We start from the raw sequence: 25627 nt of genomic DNA, 5'->3' as shown, positions 1-25627 counted from the left end.
AGGGATGTGAAGACATGCTAAAATGACACAGAAGATGAGCTTTTCTCAAAGCAACTTGGCTGCTCAGTCTGCTGCCATAATGGCACTGGGGAATACCTTATGGTGTCTGCCTCCTACCTCTTGCAGCCAAAAGAGTAAGAAAGGAGAGAGGGAAGAATGAGTAGATGGCTGCAAGTTGATTTCTCTGCCCTTTCTCTGGGCACATAAAAAGCAGAAACCTTTCCAAAGTTCCATCCACTTTGGCAACATGTGAGATGATTGTTTGGAACAACTAATATCAGCCTCTCTTTCTCCCTGAAGGTTTGATCATAGCCTGCAATTCTGAAACATACCTCCTTAACCAACTGCTTTAATCTTCTTGTCCCATCTTTCACCCTGTTATGGGTTGAACTGTGTCCCCTAAATTCTTTTGTTGAAGTCCTAACCCTCAATACTTTCAAACGTGAACTTTATTTGGAAATAGGGTCATTGCACATGTAATTAGTTAAGATGAGGTCATTCTGGAATAGAGTGGGCCCCTAATCCAATGTAATTGATGTCCTTAAAAAAGGGGGAAATCAGACACATACATGTAAAGGAAAAACATGCACACAAGGAGAGACCACCTGAACATGAAGGCAGAGATGTGATAATGTGTCTACAGCCAAGGAACACTAAAGATTGCCAACAACCCACCATAACCTAGAAGGAGACATTGAAGAGATTCTCCGTAGTAACCCTCAGAAGAAACCAAGGAACACTTTGATCTTGGACTTCTGGCCTCCAGAACTATAGAACAATACATTTCTGTTTTGTAAGCCACTCAGTTTGTGGTACTTTGTTATGACAACCTAAGGAAACTAACACCCCCAAATCTCAGTATATTGTGACATGCTTTTCTGGAAATGCTGAAAATGCAGAGGTTAAAGGAATAGAGAAGAAGGGCTGATGTTTTGGACCAACCATCAGAAGAGACCAAGAAGGCACTTTCCCTTTTTTAACTCACCATCTCCGAAAAGTTGCAGGATAGCAAGGTCCACCTGGCGCTTCCACCCAGAATCTTTTTGGATGGCAATGCCATAACCAGTGGAAGCAAAGACCTTCCCGCTGCCAATGGTCACCAGCTTGCAGCCTTCATCTCTGCCTGCCATGTAGTTTAGCACTGCTGCATCATAGATGAAGGCATCCAGTTTCCTGTGCAAGAAAGAAGGAAACAAACCAAATCCAGTGGAGGAATTTTAGTACAAAACTACCTATGGGGCCATTAATATGAAGCAGTAGGGTCCAGAAAACTATGGAGGGAATTGGTCCAGAGAAAGGCTCAAGTTGAAACTGAGACAGAATCTAAAGCCTAAATCCCAGGCTATTCTTTGTGTGATTTCAAATCAAAAGGAGTTCTTTCCCTCCTACTGGGAATGATGAGAATGTAACTTGGGCCTAAAGCCAACTCATAAGCTGTGTCTGAAAGGGAGAGGAAGTAAAAAGGAATCAATAAAAATAATAACAGAAATAATGAAAAGTAACCATTGCAATGATAACAACAAAGAGCATGGGTTAGATTTATATAACATTTTTCATTTTTCAGTTCATTACAGTATGGAGTAGGATAAGTGTAGGTGTACGTGTTTCAACAGAGGTGCAATGCTATTTTTATGGTCAGAAAGGTTTCAATATTCTGTTGTGCCACACAAGTAAAAACTAGTTGGGGTGGCAGCAGCACAGGCTTCTGTTAAGAGTAAACGTGTGAAACTAACAAGAAAATGAAACATATAGAACTCAGATCTCTCAAATTCCTAAACATATATAAGGACCTCATTTTATAAAGGGGTGGGCAAAAGTAGGTTTACAGTTGTTTGTATGGTAAATAATACAACAATAAATAAATATTACAAGAATAAACTGTGTTTTGCGTACCCACAACTGTAAACCTACTTTTGCCATTCTCTGTATATCATGCTTTGCAAGAAGGGAATATGTAGGGAAGTGAGTAAGACTGGGGTAAGAGCAAGAAGGCCTAAATCAATATCTTTTTTTAAATTTATTTTTATTCTATTACAGTTGTCCCACATTTTTTCCCATTGCTCTCCCCTCCCCTGTGCCAATCACCCCCACCCCATTGTTGATGCCCATGGGTCCTCTATACATGTTCCCTGACTTGCCCCTTCCCCTACTTTCCCCGGTTATATAAAACAATATTTAAAACCAACATTTAAGCACATCAAAGGCAGAAGAAGAAATTCAGACATAACCATATGGGTAACAGGTCTTCTGTTACCCCAAGTCATTTAATTTAGAAATCCATGAAGAGCAAATAAAGTCTTCTTTGCTATAACTTTGTATGGCACCCAAACGTGGTACCTCTGATTCAATGCATGTTTAATAAATGTAAGAAACATGTCACAGACTCTGAGCTTGAAAGCAGTTCTTACCCTGTTTTCAAGGAGAGCAATGCATCATCCACACCCCTCTGGTTGAACTTTCCCATGTAGGCATGCATTTCTGCATAGTTATTGCGAATATTCCTCTCTGTGCTGCCATTGGGCACAGTCCCAAAGCGAAAAGGGGGTGAGAAGTCATTAGGTCTCTGGAACTGCAGAGACAGAAAGGTAGAGAAAGAAAAGAAAATGCTTCAGAAAAATATGAAGAAATATTAAGTTAGCATTAGTGGATTTATAATGGAATGGCCCTAACTATAGTCACCAAATACATTAACCCTCACCCAGGAACAGCATTGCTATCTAAAAGTGAAATGCAATTCAACTCAGTTTAACACATATTGTTGAAAGCTTTCTATTTGCCTAACCCTGACTTTAATCTATAATCCATGTGCTCCTTTTGTGCACACTGCACAATACCAGTGATGACAGAAACATGCTGTTAGCTCAACTGTGGTGTACTAGTCACCTTTATTTCTGAAAATTGTGTAAAATCTGCTCACATGCCTCTTATTTAGGTGCTTAAATATATTGTCACTGCACTATCAAGGCCACAGGGCCTTGATTAGGTGAGCTACATTGTACTCCTAAAAATAATTTGTTGGGTATCAAATATGATTTGATAAGAAATTTTCTCTTGACCTTCCCTGGTGCATCTAAAGTTCATATTTATCCTACATAAGTTGTAGAATAAATTTAAAAACCAAATACAGTTTTAATTAGGTTCCTTCCCTGGCTTAGGAACTGAGAGTGGCTCTCTAGTGCCTATCATAATAAAGTGAAATCTCTTGGATTTTCACCCCTATGACATCAGCTTTATTTCTGGCTATTGCCCTGCAATGACTAAGTCTGTGTGTTGCTCCCTGAACACATAATTTGTTCATTTGTATCTTTATAGCTGTCCCCTCAGCACAAACTCACCTTTCTCCCTAGGCCAATTCATGTTCTTCGTTCTCAAAATGCAAAGTAATTTCTGAGGAAACTTTCCATGAGTTCTTTCTTCCATTGAGTCTACCCAAAAGTGACCCATCAGTGCTTGGTATTCCTGGCTTATATCACTGTAATTTATACTACAAATTAAATTATTCTTTAAATGAGCTGGCTAAGTTATGAGAGTTAGTTTCTGATGTAGTCACTAATAATTTAAGCTCTATGATTGAGACAGACATAGACTGATGACCAGCACTGCCACTTACAACTGTGGGACCTTGTGCAAGTGACACAAGCTCTCTGTGCATTACTTCCTTATTTGTAAGAAGGAGGCAATAACATTGAGTTTTCAAGCTTGTTGGGAGGATTAAATTATATAATGTATAAGAAATTCTTCACACAGCATCTTGCATAGAGTAAGTGCCTATTAAGTAGGCTCAATAAGTGTTCCTTTTATTATTTTAACTCATACTTATATTCTGTATTCCCTAGAAAACTCAATGCTTTCCAAACATCTCATTCTATTATTATGTCAATGAACACATAGAATATGACCAGAGTAGTCTGCTATGCTTTGGCATAGGAAAAGATGTTGATATTTTAAAAAGTCTTGTTGGTTTCAATACTATCCCTGTACTTTGGAGATAGATTTGAAAATCTAACCTGCCAACTGAGGCATACTCTGAACCTTTGGAGTAGCCTGGGCGTAGAGCCATTCTTTCTCCTTCCCTTGATCTGAGAAGCTCAAGAGCTTCTCAGAACATGGGGGTTCATGGGCCACAACATGGCACAGTACCCAGAACCATAAATGTATCTTAATTGCTCAGAGTTGTCCATAGTAAAAAATAGTCATACAGTGGTATTAGGCAATTTGTAATGCATCAAAGACCACTACTTTCTGACTTAGAAAGCTCCCAGTCCTCCTTACCACATGCTTTTTGCCATTACAAATTTTTGTTTAATTATTTTGTAAAGGTTTGTGATTTTTAAGTGAACAAAGACATTGCAAGAGCCAAAGGATTTTTGGAGTTGGATGAGTCACTCACAGTTAACTAGTTCAAACTTTTCATTTTACAAATGAAGAAACTGAAGCGCAAAGGGGACAAGTAGTTTGCTGTCACACAGTGGCTGTGATGACTAACATTATCAGGGATCAGTTAGCTTAATTACTAGGTCTTCTCCTTGTCTCCAGCAGATAGCAACTTTAAAGAGAACAGGGATATGCCTTATTGGAAGAGACAGATACCAAAATGCTATGTATATCACCGTCAATTATGACACTTCAGATGTTTGAACAAAGTTATCCTCCAACTCAAAAGTAGAATAGGTACTATGACAGGCAGCAATGTAACCAAATAAACTCCCTTTAATCAGTAATTTTCTGCTTTTCCAGGACAAGACCACTAATGCTCACAATGGCTAACATACTCTAAAGCTCAAAGTATCTTCTCAAACACCAGTGAAAGTTGAAATCGTGTCCAATACATTTCTGATATAAATTATTATATTCTAGTTTTTTGAAAATTGGCAACCCATGTAAGGTATACGGAACACTTTCTGGTTCCAGATTGAATCTGGTACCTACAGTGCTTCACTTCCTGGTGAAGCTAGATTATGGAAAGGTTCTCTACTACCCTTTAGCAACTTTGAATGTTACATTTAGATTTCTAGATGCTGTTTTATTACCATATGCCTGAATAATTAAAAGCTAAAAAAATGATAAAGAACCTCAAGAAAACTTTGAAAAGAACAAGTTGAAGGACTTATAATACCTGACTCCATGACTTATTATAATACATGACAGTGTGACATTAGAATAGAAACAGTAAAGAGATCATTGTAACACAATAGAGTGCCCATCAACAAACCAACACATGTATGTTACAAAGGTAATTTAGTGGAGATGGGACAGTCTTCAACAAATGGTGTTGGAAGAGTTAGATACCCATATGCAAAAAACCAAAAAACAAACAAACAAAAAAAACCCTTCATTCTATACCTCACAAAATATACAGAAATTAAATCAAAGTGGGTTGCATATCTAAATATAAATCCTAAAATTATAACATTTTTAGGAGAAAAATCTTTGTAACCTTGAGTTAGACAGTGATTTCTTAAATACAACACTAAAAGTAAAGTCCACACACACACATACAACATAAATAGGACTTCATCAAATTAAGACCTTATCTGAATAACACAGGATCATGAAAAGACAAACCAGTGACTGTGAGAAAATATCTGAAAATAAACTAAAGCAATTAAAAAACTAGATGAATTAAAGAACATAGCAAGACTCACAGTTAAAGCACCTTCCATAAAAATCCATCAGAGAAACCAATCAGCACTGGAAGAAGGGGAAGGCACAGTCCCGTGGAAAGCACTGGTCTTGGAGGAAGACAATTTGGATTTGGATTCTAGTTCTCTCTCTGGTCAGCTTTATAAACATGGGCAAGTTACTAATATTCACAAAGCTCCATTTTCTGGGAAGTATTACTTTTAATGAATAATAAAATAATATATAGGAAACCACTTAACACAGTATCTAGCACATGAGGGAGTCTCAAAATTATTAACTGCTTTTATAAGGATGAAGTTCTAATATCTAAAATTGTCTTATGTTAGGCAATGATCCCTAAGATTGAAAACTCTCATTTTTTAATTTTTTCCTTAAACTAGGCCAGTCTAGGGACCAGAAGGGAGAGAGTATACTGCCACAGAATTAGCCAAAACAGAAGTAGAAGTGAGCTTGCCTTTTCCTTAGAAAATTCTTTTCCTAGCTTAATGAGGTTTAAATAAAACATAGGTTTATAAAAATAATCTTCCAAATACCCAGATGCTTCCCCAAAATGCCCTGTAATAAAATTCACTTCAAACCATGAGGCATTATACGGCATTTCCTTAACCTGAGAGACAATCAATGCTCTCTGGGGTTCTGAGGAGGACAAAAATTTAGTACTGTCAAGAACCAAAAGTCTTAAAATCTATTTAACAGGAAGAACTTCAAGAAACAATTTTTTTTTTAAAATTTAAAACCCAGCACATCAAGGAGACCAGCATTGGATTAAAAAACTCAGCGTAATGTTAAAGTGAGGAACTTTATATGATACTTCTTTTATTTTTTATTTTATTATATTTATTGGGGTGACATTGAATAATAAGATTATATTGGTTTCAAGTGTATATTACTATGAAAACATGATCTGTGTATTGCATTGTGTGCCCACCACCCATAGAAAATTATCTTCTGGTCCCCTTTACCCTTTATTACCCCCACCTCCCTTCCCTCTGACCCACGGACATATGAAAAGATGTTCAACTTCACTAGCTTTCAGGGAAATGCAAATGAAAACTACAATGAGATACCATGTCAAACCTGTTAGAATGTCATTATCAACAAGATAAGTAATCTAAGTGCTGGAGAGGTTGTGGAGAAAAAGGAACCCTCATTCACTGTTTGTGGGAACATAAACTGGTACAGCCACCATGGAAAATAGTATGGAGTTTCTTCAAAAAATTAAGAATAGAGTTACCATATGACCCAGTAATCCCTCTCCTGGATATCTACTAAAAACTTTGAAAACATTTATTTGCAAAGATATCCACATTCTATATTCATAGCAGTATTATGCACAGTGGCCAAGAAGTGGAAACAACCCAAGTGTCCTTTAATAGATGACTGGATAAAGAAGATGTGGTACATATATTCAACGGAATACTACTCAGCCATAAGAAGATGAAATACTACCATTTGCAACAACATGGGTGAACCTTGCGAATATCATGCTAAGCAAAATAAATCAGTCATGAAAAGCTAAGAACCATATGGTTTCACTCATATGTGGGATTTTAAACTGAAACTTACATATAGTACTTCTTATTAGTCACCAGTGGCCAAAATAGGGCTTCCTTAAACTTGGAATCTTTTTCCAGAGTTACCCAGATTAGGATTATTTTTAAAAAACAGGTTTAGATCAGGAAATAAAAACCCAAAAAGGAAGGTACCTTAAGGATCAGTCCCATTTCACAGAGGAGGAAACAGAAGCCCTGAAGAGGCCAGGTGAATCGTCTGAGGCCATGGGTGATGTGGGGGACTTGACCCTCAGGAGCTGAGCCTTTCCACTGCAGCCTCAAACGCTGACCCACGAGTCCTACTCCTGCTTATTACAGGGGAGTGACGGCACATCAGATGCCAACTCCCACTCCCCCTCTGGATTCCACACATGGCTTTCAGCACTTACTGTAAGTACACACTTGCACAAGGGCCAAACAATGCCAGAATGTTAAGAGAACTGTATCTCACTTGGTCCTACTGGAGAGCAGCAGAGAATCAGAATCCCTCTGAGCTGTTCAGATCATCATCTCAGCCCCAATCTTAATGACCTCAAAGTGAATTAGTCTTGGCAGTCATGCTAGAAGAAAGGTGCCAGGGGTAAACGTCCCTGCCCCCACCCAAAGGTGACCAGACTTGAGGGCTCTGGGCTGTTATGGCTGCTGCCCTCTCTCTAGAGAGCCTCTTGCACAGCCTGTTATAGGGAGGAAGGGAGAAGGGAAGAAGTAAGGAAGTGGGGATCTGGTCCATTTCATTTTATTTATTAAATAAATATATAAATTGATTTTCCTAAGTATAAGGCATTATTACTTCAACACCTATGTATGTGCTGGGAATAAATCAAGGTATCTCTTTTAACTATAATAATTAAAATGTATTAATTCATTTGGCAAATATTTACTGAACATCTATTAATGTAGATGGCTGTATCAGGAACTGAGGACACAAGGTGAAAAAAGACAGAATCTGTTTTTAAGAAGTTTGCATACTGGTATGCTAGAGATCTAAACATTCATTCAATTTTTTATTCATTTAGTTATTCATCAATTCATTTGCCTATTCATTTATTCTTTAATTCATACAGACATTCAGCAAGTATCTATTGGCATCTATCACGTGTAGATACTTTTCTGGGTAATGAGGATGCAGTATTACAGAGAATAAGATCCTGCCTTCATAGAATTCACATTGTAAAAAAGGGGGGCAGATAAGCCTGTTTCTTTCATTTTTAAAATTTTAATGTAGTAGACTGAAGCCAGCCACAAATTCTCTGCGACTCCTCACCTCAAGAGGTGAGGCCTATGCCCCCTTCCCTGAATTCTAACCTGGCCTTGGTGACTTGTTTGACCAAGAGAATGCCCAGAAGTAACACTCAGATCACATGAATCTTTGCAGTTTCCATCTGGGCCTCTTGGCACCTCGCTCTGAGGGAAGCAGCCCACCCTCTGTTTGGGGGCCAACAACCCCAAGGCCAACATGGTAGGGTCACTACATGTAGCTGCTTTCTGTCTATAGTCCCAGCTAAGCCCAGCCTTCCAGCCCTCCCAGCCAGGGCACCAGACATTAGATAGAGTAAGGCCATCTTGGACCTCTCAGTCCAGCCACGAGCTGAATACCGAGTGACCTCAATAGATGCCATGTGAAGCCAAAGAATCAGCCAAATTTTACACAAATATCTAATCTACAAAATTGTGAAATACAATGAAATGGTCCTTGCTTTAAGCCACTAAGTATTGGAATCATTTGCTGTGCAGCAACAGATAACTGGAGCACAGATGATTTCAAATAGTGAAAACAAAGTGCTATGAAGAAATGGAAACAGCTATTATGTAGAATAGAGAGTGATTGGTAGGAGAACAAGTTTAGACTCGCTGTCCTGAAAAGGCCTCTCTGAGAAGGTGACATCTGTACAGAGACCTGAACGATGAGAAGGAGCCAGACATGCACAGATCACAGGATGTGTATTGGACCCAGGGAAGAGCAAACACAAAGGTCTGGTAGGGGACAAGCTTGGGATGGCTAGGGCACAATGAACAATGGAATGGGTGCTATGGAGAAAGATGCCCATTGAGCAACGGGTGCACAGAGAAAAGATTGCTGTCCTGAACAAGGTCACGGAGGCTGTAGCATGGGGCTAAGGCTTGAAAGACAAGTCTTCCAGTTAGACAAGAGGAGCTGGGAGATCTATGGAGACAACAGTCCATGCATACAGGGCAGTGAGGGAGCCTGGGCATGATCAGGACCACGAGAGCGTGTCATTGCAAGAGCCTGAGGAGGCTGACATGGTTGAAGAGGGAGGCAGGGCCTGGTTCACAAAGGGAGTTGAATTCTGTACAAAGAAGTTTAGCGTTCATGCTAGAAGGGATGAGAAATAGCAGGGCCTCTAGAGTCAAACTTCCTGAGACTGAATTCCAGCTCTTCTGCTTGATAGCTGTGTGATCTGAAGCAACTCATTTAACTTCTCTGTGCCCCAGTTTCCACATTGGTACAAAGGGGCTAATAATAGTACCTACCTAGTAAGGTCCATAGTTCAACCAGTTCCTCTGGGCAAAGTGTTAGCACAGTGCTTGGCACATGATAAGTACACTATATTAGCATTGTTACAGTATTATCATTATCATTATTTTTAATATCATCATCTTCATCACTATTATCAGAAGCAACTGAAGAATTCTGGCAGTGTCAAAACTGGGTTTTTGTGTTAGAAAGAGCCTGGAGGAAGGGCAGGTTTTGAAAGCAGAACAAAAACTCTCCTAAATGTTGATGGCATCCAGGCGTCTGTACTGACCATCAGGTGCTAAGGAGGTTAATCAGAGTTAGATCTTCTGAGTGACAGCACACAAATTAAAGCAGCTCTCCTACAATGAAGAGGGCGAGGAAGTGCCTTCGTGGGTTGTTGATTCCTCTGAAAAATGGCTCTTCTCATTTTTCAGGGTCCAATCAGCACATGCAGATTAAGACAAACCAGCATAATGACCTTGTAGCGGTGCATATCGTACGTCCTGTTTGGAGGGTCCATCCACATGAGACACGGAATCTGGGGGCTTCTGTCTTCAAAGCTTGACAATCCAACACATAAATATTTACTCTGTTACTCCTGATCTTACATTCGAATCACAAAGAGAATCAATGCCCAAATGTCACTCAATTCTCTGAGGACCCCAAGAGAAACAGTGGAAAGGCTTAGGATGGGAGGGCTGCTTTTGGCCTGTGCTGCCAGTTGTGAGGGGGTGGCAGAACGTCACAGTTCTGCAGGGACCACTCTTTCCCCTCCCCAGCACCCTCCCTTATCCTTCTTATTACCATTCGTACCCTCTAGTTTCATAGTACTTTTTAATTATTGGTTTACTATTTTTATGTACAGTTCTATGAATTCTGTTATTTATCTATCTATATATTCATTTCATTCATTTATATAAATTGTGATAAAATAAACATTAAACATAATATAAGTTTACCACTTTAAATATGTTTAAGCGTACAGTTCCGCAGCGGTCAGTGCATTCGCGTTGCTGGGCAGCCATCACTGACACCTGTCTCCAGGCCTTCTTCCCCAACTGAACGTGTGTATTTACTAAATGCTACGGCCCCATTAGTTGTGAATTGTAACCATGCATATAATCTTGTAACCATTACACAATCAGGACACAGAACAATTCCATCACCCCCAAAACTCCTTGAGCTACTCCCTTAAAGTCACCTTCCCCTGACTTTTAACCTCTGGCAACCATTGATCTGTTCTCTAGCCCCACAGTTTTGTCTTTTCCAGAATGTCATATAAATGGAATCATACAGTAGGTGACCTTTTGAGATGGGCTCTTTCATTTATAATGCCTTTGAGATGCCTCCATGCCCTCCCTGTATCTGTAGGTCAGTTATTTTTGTTGCTGAGAATGCACTGTATGAATGTATCAGTTTGTCCATTTACCCACGGAAGGACATTTAGGGGGTTACTTTCATTCTGGGGTAAGTATGGACAGAGCAGCTGCAACATTCATGTGTCGGTTTTTGTGTAAACATAAATTTTCATTTCCTTAAGGTAATACCCAAGAGTGGGAGTGCTGGGTCATATGTCCCCCATCCTACCCCAAAGTGAGTCATATTTTGTATTTCTTCTCTCTTTAGATCTTCTCAATTTTCCCATAACTACTGAGAAAGTATGGCAACTACTGTCTTATTCTGTATGCTACTCAATCTTCCCACAATAAATCCTACAGCCTAACTAGGATGAGGTAGGTATGTGTGTGTGACTTCAGACTGTGAGCAACGTCTAAAGACAGGAGAAGGTGGATGGAGGAAGTGGCCTCCCTCCTCACCCATCATGATCCCTTGTTTGCCCAAAGAGGTAAAAGAAGGTCAGACCAGGATACAAAGAGCAGACTTTTTGAAGGCAGGATCTTCTTCACTGTTCCATGGCTATAAATGCTCGGAACAGATGGCTAAAAGGAGGTAGTCTGTACTCACAGTGAAAGGGCAATTTAATGATAAAAACAGTTAAGTAAACACATGACTTAAGGGCTCAAAAGATCTAAGCTCAAATCCGAGCTCCACCATTTATTAACTGAGTGACTTAAGAAACTTTGGAACTGAATTTCAACAAGGTTCTAAGAGGAGACATATGGTATAGAATATCATTGCAGAGCCTCAGCACCTAGGGCTGAGGATAGGCACCTAGGATCCTACGCATGGAACACCTGGCTGTGGATACAGCAATGGATTAGAAAGTCAGACTTCCCTTTCATGAAAGTTATAAATGGGGATGGAGGTGGGAGGAAAATTTATTATTTTTACATTTAACTATACATTATTCATAGGAGAGAATATCGTTCAAGTTCATTCAGAGTAGGTGACTTAATTTGGATAATAATAACATTACAGAATACAGCTAGTAGATACAGGTATTAAAAAAAATAGCTCAAATTGCAAAAATTTACTTAGTTCCCTTCCTGGGCCCCTGGAGAACCTGATGGCATTTGTTACCCCCAAAAGTGAGTTATCATATAAGAAGTGCTGAACACCTCAGTCATTTCTACTCTTCTTCCTCTTATTATTAGTATTAGTGCTATTATTGTCCACAGTGGCAAACATACCAAAGTGTGCATGTGAAGAAACCTGCACTTGGATGTGAGAAGCCTGGTATGTGCTACTCTGCGTGCTGTGCTGCCAAGGAAGCAGTCCCTCACCTCTCTGAGCTTAGTGGGGAGCTGGGGTTCCCCTGACAGGCTCCAGAGGGGAGGAGGAAATGGGGGGATGGAACTTCCTCTTCTGCCACTACCTCTCCTGCTGTGGCCAAAACAAGAGCTTGTAGAAAATAAAATACCAGTTTTCCTCATGGTAAAGCAATGATTTCTTTTGTATTTTACAAAATTTGGATACAAAATTTGGATACCTATTCCTAAAATATTTCATAAAATCAGATAATGGCATTACATTTCATGCTATTTAACAGAAGCTTGGTCTCTGAGCTAGTAGAGCAAGTGGGTTTATTCCTATATCAATTTTACCGTGACATAACCTGTACCCTAAGTCTTACATGTTTTGCAAAGTCTTATGTCTGGCCATAAAATATCATCATCAACATACATTTAATGGGTGTAATCTATGCATAAATCACTGAGCTCTCAAATGAATATCCGAAATGAAATGAGGCAACAGATATAATCCTTAAGTTACCGTTCAGTTGGAAATAACAGTAATATAATGACAGCAGCAGCTAACATTTCTATGTTAATGTACCACACATTAAGTAAATCACTAATCTTCCCATTAATCCTCTGAAGTAGGTATTATTACCCCCATTTAACAGGCAAGGAAACTGATGCACAGAGAGATATGTAATTTGAATGAGGTCATACAGCTAGCAACTCACAGAGCAAGAATCAAAGGCAGGGTCCTCACTCTAAACTGAAGAACATATCACAGAGTTCTCTATACCTAGAACAGATGCTCAACCAACATATGTAGAATAGAAAAATCCTATGACTAAATAAGTATTATGCCAAGTTTCAAATGGGATGAAAGGAAAGGAAAGGCGATGGAAGTCTAGAGGGAGTGCAGGTCATCATGTGAGGGTGGTGATGAGGAGGCTACAGACAGGAAGCAGAGATGGAGCTGACTCCTACAGACGGGTGGAGAATACACAAGCAGAGGGGAAGGCAGGGCACTCAGGGCAAGAGGAGTGACACACACTAAGATGCAGACGGACCCAAGCAATGTGTCTTCACTGAAGTTGGAAAGAACGTTCCGCACATGAATGCTGAACATAGCTGGTGCACAGAAAGAAGCCATGCTGTAGAGCATACTGAACGGTCAGCGGGGACAGGATGTGATGTGCACACCACAATACTTAGGTGTTGCTATTCAGCTCAAGCATATGGCATGAAGAACAGAGAGGCTGGAGCAGGGATGTTCACTGGAAATGACTAAGAATCTGGCCTATTTTCAGGGAGACTATACTGGGAGGAATATATGAAAAAGACATCAAAATGGAAGCCTGGGAAAAATCGAATTCAGAAGAAAGCAGGAGAGGAAGTGGCAAGTCAAGCTCATCCCCGCCACCCCTTTTCCTACTACTCTCCCTCAGGGGCCACAGTGGCCTCTTTGTATTTCCTAGAAAACACCAGGCACACTTCTGTCTTAGTCTACTCTTCTCTCTGCTGGAAAGCCCCTCACGAACTTCAGGCAGGACATGATGGTCTTCTCACTGAGGCTTTTCCGGCCCACAGCATTTGCAGTTGCAGCTCTTCAGCCAACACTCACCATCTGTCTTCTGTGCTTTTTTTTTTTTTCTGTAGCAGCTAACATCTTCTAATATTGTATATAATTGCCCTTTTAATGTATTTTCTTTGTCCCAGCTCCTTTAGAATGTAAGTGATATGAAGGACAGGATCTTTGTTTTGATCACTGTTGTCCCTCTAGTGTCAAGAACAATACTTGGCACTTAGAAGGCTCTCAGTATGAATGAATGAATGGCTAAATGAATGAATAAATTTAATAGCACAAATGTAAATATATTACTATATTAAAAAATAATTCAAGGCACCCTGCTTACTGGTTAACAGCATTATCATGCAACACACGGTTGAGCATTAATAGTTCTCAGATCTAGTGTTATTCTGTTATCCCCAGTGAGTATGGAGTTAATATGTCTTCATGCCAGCTGAGGACATCTTTCTTGGCATCTTCTCCATTTTCCCTTCAAAAAATATATCAGATCTGAGATCCCAAAAGAGCTTGTCAAATTTAGGACTTGACAAAGCATATGAATATTTCTTTGGCACCAAAAATGTGACAGAGTTGGAGATAATTATGATAACATGGAGAAGGAATGAAACAGAGGCTTAAGGACTAAGGCTTTTGAGTTTTATTCTTAAGTTGTCCTGTGCATCACAGGTGGCCTTGGTTGCACTTCCTCAACCTGCCCTTAGGGGAGACTGTTACAAAGGTGTGTGGTTGCCATAGACTCCACTCCACTCCACTCATACCAGACTGACCTATGAGAGTGCAGGGATGGCTGTGGATATTTTACACCAGCTGTGGGTGCCAGCGAGAAGAAATAGTCTTGAAAGGCAATTTTAAGTAAAGGGTACAAATGGATTCACCATGGAAACTGAGCTTCTAGAACTCCACAACAAGCTCCAACAGCTTATATACAGTTTTGGGGAGAATACTGAAGGTTACTATGAGGGTTTCCATATGCAAGATGCCCCCAATGAATTTAGGGGTGCTCCAGTTGTTGGCCTGATAACCCAAGGTTCCTATCACAGTGGCAATATCTTCAGAGTTGGGGTAGAACTGCCTCAGATCTGTGCCAGGCAGAGCCTTGGGAGAGTGAGGGCCCAGGGAGAGACATGGGTAAGAGGCAAACTTCTGCTTTCCTGGCAATTGATCAGATCAGTCAATCCCACACTGAGAAATAGAAACACCATCATGTGCATACACGATCATACTCTCACCCATTTACAGCACAGCAGAACTTCTTGCTCTGGTCAATAAAGTCAGCCCTATGTGGGGGCACCCCAGTTTACAGAATGTCACCAGTGGGAGGGGGCCTCAGGGATCCCACTTTGTGAACTGCATCCCCTTTTGGAGTTCACAATGGACCCTCATAAGAGAGGGCTCTGACAAGTCCTATGAGGGAAATAAAACTTATTTAACCTTGATACAGCATTTCCTCAACAAACTTTACCATATATTTTTTAAGAATGCCCATTACATCTTTAAGACTGTGAAATAGAGTTTTAAAAAGCTGATTGAACAAATTCCTCCCTGTCAGAAGCAGGAAGCGGAGGCCTGGGCAGTTCATTGGCTATCCAAGAGCAAACAGATATTCTCTCTTCCTCTCTTCTCTGTCCGGCCACCAGACATATACTGAGTGCCCACTAGACACCAGGCCCTGCACTAGAGTCAATGACAAGGGAAGGCAGATGCTTTCCCACCCCAGTCCTTTTGGGATCATGAAAGTCCAATGTGCTTAAGTCATCCTTAACTGGATTCCAATTATAATGCTAACACAATTATTATAAGGTCACTGCTACAAAAGAAAAAAGATCAGTAACATTATTAGTGGATGAATGGAATTTAATCTTTCCAGTTGACTGAGGGTTAAGTCCCTTTACCTTCAACCCTTCTGCTGAAAATCATTCTAAACTACATTGTTCACACTCCTCTTTAGGTTTACCCTTCATTCAGACATATTTAATGAGCACCTGGTATGCATCATGATACAGGGTTGTGAATGCTACAAGTATTTAGATACAAAAGACCATAAATGGTTTAAGAGATTGTGTTTAATATGTACTTATTCCACGAAAATCTTAGAAACTATTTTTACTCTTAATCATTCCTTTAGATAAGCTTGTTTTTTTGTTATAATTTATTTTTTTTCCGCTCTAAAGGTTGGAAAATGGCACCGTCATAGTTATTTCAGGGCTGGTTACCTCTTGTTAAGTGAGGGACTGCAAAGTAGAAAGTGTCCAGTGAAACCTGGCTGACTGAGAAGCTGAGTCTCTCATTCAGAGAACAGTGCAGGCTTGGCACATGGACACACGTTGGGGCCTACTGTGCTCTTCTCACACATGAGACGGGGGGCACTCAGGGGCTTCAAAGAAATCAAGGATTTTGACAAGTGAGACCTGAAATCACTTTATAATTTAAGATCTGACAAACGACAATAGTAGTACAGTTGTATACCCCATTTATTTAGTATTCTTTTTAAATACCTTTAGATTTAGAAGATTTAACAGTAGAAACCACAAGCAAATTTTATCTGAGATTATGAATGTCAAATATTTCTTATCTATATTACCTTCTCTTCCTCTCCCCCCAACTGTTAGCTGTTTGTCAAATTCAAATGGCTAATACAAGAAGAAAAGTATTGGCTTATACTATGAATGCTATATGAATTATATAATTGTCTACTCACCCATCTATTTATTTATTCATTGTTTAAATGATTCATTAATTTATTCTTTAACAAATACTTGAGCACCTCTTTTTGCCAGACTCTATTATAGTTATTGTAGATACATCAGTAAACAAGGACAAAAATTCATGTCCCCATGAAGGTTACAGTCTATCAGGGAGAGACAAATAAACATTGTAAATATGTTAAGTATTAGAATGGTACACCATGCAACATAATTTCCATTAATGCAAAAAGAGAAGAAAGACAGGGTAAGATAAAGGTATTTTAGGGCCTCTTTCAGATTTTAAATCAGATGCTTAAACTTTCACCTTAAAACCTGTCCCCTTCTCCTTAATTTCCTACAAGATGTCCTGAGCTTAGACTGTCTTTTGGGGACAAAGTCACTGTTCTCTGGAAACTCTTGTTTCTGACAATATAGCACCTGCAAGTGCCCTCCTCTTTGAAGCTAACCCATAAACTTGGTCTGCTGTGAATTTTCAGTGGGACAACTTCAAGTTTGCATCAGATAAACATATTGAAATTTATTTTTCCACTTAAAACAAAAACCAAGGTTATTTCATCCCAGGCTTGGAAAAGATACTTTTTCTAGAATAAGCAAATGGCTCAAAAGAAAAGATTACTAGCAGGATAGCTTGTCTATAAATTGCACCACATATTTTGGAAAACAATCTAGGTGAGTCCATTTCACACTTATATTTTTAAAATCTTTGTCTAGTTAGATATAATTAGAGGAAACTATGCATAATAATAGGGGTATTTTCTGAGCTACCTAGCAGGACATTTTTCAAAGGCTTCTATAGCGAGCTCTATGATGATTCTTTTAAGATACCGGGCCTGTGGGTTTCAAGTATGTGTGTCATGTTTACTTTGTCAACGGGTTGTAAAGAAGTTAGTTTACTTCAAAATTATTCTATAATTCCAAATCAGGAGCCAATTAACAAAATGAGAAAAGTCTCTAGTCAGTGCCAAAGTAAGATGTAGAGAAAGAAGTTTCTCTTTATCAAATAAGGCCTCCCTGACTAGGCAGGTGGTCCGCTTGGGGAAAGGGCGGACATGACCAGTTTGAGTTGGGAGATTGGGGTAACTTATGAACATGAAAGGAAAGACCTCGTTTTCTTTAATAAGTTAGATGATGGGATGGAAAACTTGCTCTTTAAATCTGCTCACAATACTGAATTGGATTGGATAGCTGGCCATTTGGGAAATAGAATTAAACCTCAAAACAATATGTCTAGCATGATGAAGAGAGGACATTAAAAGATGAAGTTCAGTTAGGAAGAGCACAAAGTAACTCGCACAGGATGTAATATCATGTGGCCTTAGAATAAGAAGAGACAGGCAGTGGTTTTTTCAAAAGCACGATCAGAAAAGACTGTGGAGCTTCAGTGGACCACAAGCTGCATGAGTGGACAACACAATGCCACTTTTTAAAGAGGGAGCCCCTACTGGGAAGCTAAAGAGCAACGTGGCAGGTGGGAAGGACATGGTCAGGTCCTATGCCAGTGGCCGGACTTTAAGTTCACTGCGTGCACTCTTCTTTAACTTATAAAACTCACAGCTAAAATTTGAAAAGGTTCAGAAAATACTTAAAAAAGAGGGAGTGAGTCTTATGGTGAAAGTTCTACAGGCTGGGTTTATTAACCCTGAAAGGAGCACCCCAGAAAATCCCTCTGTCATCCTACCTGCCATCTTATATTTTAAGAACAATGTCTGCCCCCCTCGCTGGGCTAGGACAATGAGCCCGTCCAGCACACTTCCAGCATATCACAGGTATGGTTTCCATGAGATTTCAGAATATACTTTGTTCCAAAATTATATTCATGGTTCATCAGAAATTCAAATTTAAGTGGGTGCTCTATATTTTTATTTGCTAAATCTGGCAACCATACTCACAGGGTAACTAGTAATCATCCAACAATAGTTGTTGAATTAATTGCTATTATGTACTAAGTACTACGCTAAGTGCAGAGAATGTAAAACTTTAAATAAAAAGCCAGGCAGATGATAGAAGAGAGGCCTTGGTTAATCCAGAGAACTGTGGGGAGGGACTGGATGATGCTAGGAAACAGAATCCAGGTTGAACAAAAGGTTAAGGGCAAGGAGGGGTTTCTGGAGACACTACCGGTCTTTCCATTCCAGGGCCTCTAGGCCTTAGCCCTGAACAGTGTGGCAGCTGCTAGGACTCCTGAGATAGATTGTGTTGTTGGATTCCGAGCTCAGTGCAGACAGAAAGTTGAGAGATAATGTGCTCGCAGAGTTATTCCAGTCTTCCAGTCCTGTCTCTGCAAGTGGTTTATGGTAGCTGTTTAAGCTATTACCACTACTACTACTAGCAGGATAGCTTGTCTATAAATTGCACCACATATTTTGCATCACATATTATTTATAAATAGTAGTAGATGAACCACTACTATTCATCTGTTGAGTGAATAAATGAAGATTAGGTGATGAGACTGAAAAGCAATGAAACTGATTATTTAGAGAAAACCACCACATTATTGTTGTCATACAGATGGGCTAGATAGGCTCGTTAAAACAGCATGTGTTAAGCAGGAATTGGCCAGTAGAGACCCTAAATGGTAGGGAGGATGGAAGAGAGCTCCCTGGGCTCAGAAGTGAGCAGAGGAGCTTCAGGGACTAAAAACCACTGGGTCTCAGTCTCTCCCAGCCCACACCTAACTTGACATTCTGGGAATTTTCCAAATGGCAAGGGGTCAGTGATTCCTGCATCAGTGTACAAATTATTGTAGAGTGGCAACTACTTATGACAATAAGAACATATTTTCTATGGCTAAACTAATCAAAATGATCATTAATGATAAACTTAGGAATGTTTATAAACTCTGTTTCATCAGTAATTTGCAGTGAAGATGAAGTTCTTTTCTAAGTTTCCAAGAGAGCCTGAAGTAGGAGTAGTTAGGCTTACTTTATTTTGGGGTCTAAAGCACAGACAATTCTTTGGCAATACAAATCATGCAGTTTTATAGTTTGTCCACTGCTAGAAGAAATTGTTTGGAGGAGGGCCTAGTAGTAGTCAAATAAAAACATAAAGTAACTGTTTTCTCTCAGAGCAATGGTGACAGATACAGATTTAGAAACATTCACTGAGCTCTTACTCTGCACCTAGGAAGATGCTAAGTGCTTTCTCTCAAAAGACCCACATGGATGGCTGCAAAGAGGTACCAGGCACTTGTTGCCCATAGCAGATAACCTTCTTTGAGCATCCTTGGATCCAGAGCTATTTTAGGGTAGTCTAAGCACTGAAAGAGACTCTTCCACTTTCCCCTGCATACCTTTCCAGCCCTGACAGATTCACATTACTTGTCCTCTGTGCCCCTCGCCTTTCCTGGAATCTCATTGAAATAGACAAGTGCAGGGAGCAGGAGGTGGGGGGTGGGGAATGGAGGGAGGACCACATGTGGGTTCTAGAGTAGATTAGTAGAGTTTTTCTATGGTTTTCAAGGTACATGTTAATCATAAATTGTAAACAGCATGGGCTTTATGAGATGGATTTAGGCACACACCTTGGGTCTGAGGAAAGATCTGAACCCTAACATTTAAGAGGGATTAGTATGCATGGGACACTGTTCTTCTAAACACTTTACAGGTATTATAAGTCTTTAATCAGCACAACCTATAATTTAATTTTTATCCTCATGTTATAATTAGGGAACTGAGGTACCAGAGGGGTTTAGGAGCCTGTCTACATCACATACTTTCAAATGACTGAGTCTTAGTTTTCTCTCCTGTAAAGCAAACATAGCATCTGCCTAAAAGATTTGGAAGGAGAAGTAAATACAACAAAGAATGTAAATCGTCTAGCCCAGGAAATGCCACCCATGGTCACTAATGACTGGTCCACTCTCTGAGACTGTAACTATTGAGGTAGTTTTATATAGTGATTACCATTGACGAGGGCCATTGTTGCTAACACTGCAAAAGAACATATCATACAAAGGTTAATTTATCTTTGGCTTTGGAATTGAAGTTTTTAATAGGCAGGCTCCAACCTATGAACACATTGTCCTCCAGAGTTCATTTATAAATCAGCTGCTCAGAAACAGAAATACATTTCCCCAGAGGAACAATACAGTAAGTGGTTAGCTCATTAAAGGCAATTGCATCCATAAGAGAGCAGAACTTTTTGTGTTAACATTGTTAGTTTATGTTCTGGGAACACTCATTCACTTAACATTCTTCTATGAGGTAACAGACACTGTCCCAGGAGTTGAATAGACAGAGTTTTTGTAAGCATGTCTACAGCTTCAAGAAGCTTACAGAGCAGTGAAGGAAATGGACATCTGATCAGTGATTCTACTGGAGGGTGGCAGAGGTGGTTTCTGGCTGTTGTAGGAGGGCAGGGGTCGGTATCTGGGGACCAGGGAGAGGCAGGAGATGGGTGAAGCACTGGAGAAAAGGAGAGGGAATTTCCTGGCTTGGGTTCAGGGCTGGTCCTTACACTTCACTTTCGATATTCATACCTGACTTCCTGGGCCCTTCTCCTTTCCTAAGATCCTCTCCAGGGCATTCCAATGTGACAGTCTTTATTTTGCTATTTGACCTGTGTCCACAAAATCAAATGCCCCATTTTTTTCCATCCAAAGGGATCACATCTATGGAGACAGCCTTAAAAAAATGTCACTGATTTGTGATTGAATCATCACTCAATGTTCCCAAGATATTAGCATTTTAAGAAGCAGATAGTTTAATTTTTGTTTTATGTTTTATATAAATGCTTAAACTAGAAGTAGAAGTACATAAACGCATCCCAGAAGAGTAGTGGCCATCCAGACCAGTCAGCTCAGCTTGTGAACTACCCTGTGTCCATTTTCTTTCAGTGATTCCTCCTTCTTCACTAAACCACACATCCTTCCGATGCTGCAATGATGTCATGTTCTTCCTTTTGTGTGGACACAGTAACTCATGTGGAGTACTGGTACCAACAACAACAGGTGTGGTAGTGGAATGGCCGCTGGTAGGGGTCATCTGTACCCTGGAGGGACTCATCATGGAGCATGGGTATGTTAGATGATGGGTGAATTCATGGCACTTTAAACCAAAAACTGAAGTCATGTTATATAGACTGTTCAGGAGCTGGAAAACTGCCCAGTTTCCTAGGACCAAACTCCTTCTAACCCTCCTCCATGTCACTGAGACCACAGCTGCCAAGCAGAAATGCCCACACTGCTGTGTGCTTTGTCTGGATTGTACCATCCCCAGCAGAGAGAACCAGGGTGATAATTACACAATTTTGTTAAAAGCTTCTTTTTAATGAGTTAAGTCAAAGGCAAGATTTTAATTCTAATTCAAGAGGAGATTCTGAAGTGCTGGGACAAGGTAACAAGGGAAGGCAGGCAAGAGAGAGGTCCTCACAACTGTGATTACTAAGGAGTGAAATAAATAATCTTTTTCTTTGCGTACAATGGTTCCTGAATGAAGAAAGGGCTGAATGGTACAGGCCTTTTCCACATAAAATAATCTCATAATATGAAATATTAGTGTTCATTGATTTCTGCCTCTGTGCATGCGTGCATGTGTGTGCATGTGCATGTTGATTGTTTCTGTGCATGAGGGATCACATTTACCCTTGACTGCAGGTATTCTGAGAATCAGTACATTTATGGACACACCTGACCTCATGCTTACAGATGTCTATCACATCCTACAAAATGTTATCTATGGCTGTTAGAACATAGGGGTATTTAAAGAATCAAGCTATATTCTCTCTAAACTATTTGGACTCCAAATTGCCCTGAATCTTGTCAGACCCCGTAGTCACCTTCCATGTCAGGGCCCAACTCACATCAGGCTAACTGGTACTCTGGGAGGTAGCACTGACTTGGACTCTGCCTCCATCTCCACTTGAAGCCCTCTCAGCCCTCTCTCATCATCATCAGAGGGTTAAAGCAACTCCTCTGGCAGCAGCCTCATATCAGCAGCCTGAAATCACTGCTGTGCTGGAGTCTGCATTGTTCTTCAGTCTTTGAATATCAATTTGCATAATGAAGTAGGTGAGAGTGCCTCTTTCCTGTCAGGCAGTCCTGATTGGCAGACAGAAAGGGATTTGTACGTAATTGGCTGCAATTAATTTGATGCACTTTTATAAGGAGAAAAGAAAAAAGCAGAAAATTGCTCAGTGCTCCCAGTCAGCACCACATCTGCACCCTCCGTGAGGTGTGCATGTTTGCAAGAATGGGTGGGTGTGTCATGTAAAGGCTTGTGAGTGGATAACCTTGTGTGTTCAAGTACGTTGGTTTTTTTTTTTCCCCTGGGAGCAATAAAAGGCTCACTTGCCAGAGGTTTCTCTGGCTGGGAAGTCCATGGTTGCAGTGTCTTTCATATCTCAATGCTGTTAGCCAACTTGTTCAACTTGTGCTTGAGGCCACTAGGAGACATCATTGGACATCACAGCATTCTTTCTTCACTACCAGGATAATACCCAGCTCAACATCTCTTTTGGAATCAGTCCAATAAAGGCTGAGTCCTAGCCATCTCAAGGTCTACTGACAATGAGTTCTTGGAAGAAACGGAACTGGCTTATACTTAATTCAGAACATACTATAGTACTAGTGATAAACAGAGATGTGTGAGGAAGTTTTAAGGAATTACGCATTTAGCAAATTTAATATCAAGGTGGTTTATAGACTTAAGCTACCCATGGTCTCCTTGCCAGATGTACTTGAGAAACAATCAATACTGTTCTTGCTTTATTTTCCTCCTAAGATGAAGATGGAGAGAGAGAGAAGAGTGCATTTTCCTCCTTTCCAATTCTTTCCTCTCTGCTTTCCTTTCTTTTTCCCTAAAGGGAAGGTTCCTGAGAGTGGCGTCTTTTTCTTTGTAGCTGGATTAAATAAGTCTATTGGTTACTTCCTAGAAAAGAGAAAACATGGCACCTGACAACATTTCGTGACTCTTGGATCATTAAATAAAGTTGCTTTTAAATGTGGAAGAGGCCGTGGGTACAGAAATGAAGACAATAGAGCCCGTGCTGAAGCTACTCTTGGATTCCAGTGAACAAAAGTCTCTTCTAGGTTCCTGTGCCCTCTCAGCTGCATAGAGAATGGTCTATGAGTCTATATGGGTCCATAAACACCACCTTGAGAATCCAAGAAGCCAGGCCAGAGAGGGTCCCCACAATAAGGGGCTTGACTGGATTCTGCTGTGTCAGGCCAATGCCTCTAGAACCATGTGCCTCCTTCCTGTGTTCACATAAAGGCACAGGGCTATACCAGCGCAATATAATGGGAGAGTTGTGGGCCATGGAGCCAGCTCTCCTTGGATCAAATTCAGACATCCTTCCTAGTTGTGTGACTTTGGCGAAGTTGTTTAATGTTTATATGTATTGCTTCATCTGTAAAATGAGGTTAATAATATCCATCTCAAAGAGTAGCCATAAAAGTAGCAACAGATATGAAAAGCCTAACAATAGGCCTGGCACACAGTATATGTTTATTAAATAGTTCAATAAATGTTCAGTGCAAAGAGAAAAGAGAACCAGGAAGATATGGCCCCAGGGATCCCAGTGGTGATCAGCTAGCCAAGAAATAAAAGCCAAAGTGAAGCCAGCGGTTATAGATCCTGTATTCTAGCTGCTCTCCTCCCATTCTCTGGGGTGGGGTGAAAAGCAGAGGGAGCAGGAGGAGGAGCAGCCATAAGAGGCAAGAAGGCATTCACTTGGGCAACACTGTAATGATGTGGCACTGATCCTCTCTAGGCATGGCAGGTGTTCAAAGTAGATTCTTCTCCTTGTCAGGCAAGTTCATGGGTTCCCCAGAGGGTTTCTCAGTGAGAACCTTGGTCTATAACTCCCTCAGTGCAGTTGGTTGCTTATAGCAGTCCTTTCAGCTTCTCCACCTAGTGACACCCCTCCAGAAAAATTGGTTTCGGTTGCCTCATCCTGTCAGGAAGCCCTTTGGGAGGGATACCTTTAAAACTACCTCCCTCCATTCTGGGCTCACACTAACTCCCTCCTTCCCATGTGGCCTAATCTGGCCTTAAAAAACACAGACCTTTCCTATCACTGGTTGGAGTCTGGCCCACCTACTGGGTGATCTGCTCTAGCCAGCCTTGGTCTTCCCAGGTATGGGTCAAATGCCAGCCCCTTCTCCAGTCCGACTGCAGGGGGAGAATACCAAGCTCTCCAAATGGTCCCCTCAAAGCCCCTTCAGTAGGTTTTAGGGCAGTGGGAGAAAGTAGGGAGAGGGGTGTCACATCCCTCCAATAAGTTCCTTTCCTCCAAAGTACCAAAAGAGTTCTCAAAGCCCTTTTTATATTTTTGGTTTTCTGGCTGCATTCTGGCAGACCCAACTCCAGTGGAACTTTCACCACCTGTACCTTTATTTACAGACAAGTGGACAGAGGCCTATTTAATTTGAAATTGTTTTCCACGTGACTTTGATATCAGCACTCCGCTCTACCCCACCCCTTCCTAGGCAGTCACTCCTTCTTGTGTCCCCACAACAGAAAGAACTACTCATACAGACTAACCCTATCATTTTTATAGTGAGGACCTGAAACCCTGAGCTTCCTCCTCCTGACCCTTCTTCCTGAAAGTCCAAGCTGCCTGCACCCGAGGGAGCTTGCTTGCCAGCTTTCTTTCTTCCCTCCCCTAGGGCAGCTCTCAGTATCATGTCAGCCTGAAGTTCATGCCCTTGACACTCCAATGCAAAGCTCTCAAGAAGAACTGGAATAAAATACCACAGGAAACGTCTGAGACAACAGTGTTTACAGAGTGTGAGTGGTCTTTCAATGGCCCTTGGTGACCCCTGCTGGAAGGGAAAACTTGGTATCAAATTTAAATTGTAAACAAACGGTTGGGTTTGCCCAGGCCTTAGGCATGCCCAGGCCCCCACTGGCCCTAGCACAGGCCCAGCTGTGCAGGAAAATTCCAAAAATACAACAGGCTGCACACAGTCCACTGAGACCCTTGTCCACTCTTGCCATCATTATAGCAAGTGGGCACCGAAAGGGCAAAAAAGGAGAAACACCCACAAAAGCCCAGAGCCAGCCCAGGCCACAATTTTC

At 40.7% G+C, this 25627-nt stretch overlaps 1 protein-coding gene across 1 annotated transcript in view; it reads right to left on the bottom strand.

Annotated features, from left to right (window-relative positions):
* GRIN2B (glutamate ionotropic receptor NMDA type subunit 2B) overlaps positions 1 to 25627 on the bottom strand; it is a 275921-nt gene that overhangs the window by 5926 nt on the left and 244368 nt on the right. The window contains exons 9-10 of the mRNA XM_054591405.1: positions 2409 to 2569; positions 986 to 1173 (exon numbers count right to left, since the gene is read on the bottom strand). Of these exons, the coding sequence (XP_054447380.1) occupies positions 986 to 1173; positions 2409 to 2569 (349 nt within the window). The remainder of the gene's footprint in view (positions 1 to 985; positions 1174 to 2408; positions 2570 to 25627) is intronic.

The sequence above is a fragment of the Pteronotus mesoamericanus genome, unplaced genomic scaffold (assembly GCF_021234165.1).
Source record: "Pteronotus mesoamericanus isolate MK-2021 breed Mesoamerican mustached bat unplaced genomic scaffold, CSHL_Meso_final scaffold_21, whole genome shotgun sequence".
Taxonomy (NCBI): domain Eukaryota; kingdom Metazoa; phylum Chordata; class Mammalia; order Chiroptera; family Mormoopidae; genus Pteronotus; species Pteronotus mesoamericanus.
The sequence above is the reverse complement of the archived record's forward strand: the minus strand, read 5'-3'. Positions and strand labels throughout refer to the sequence as shown.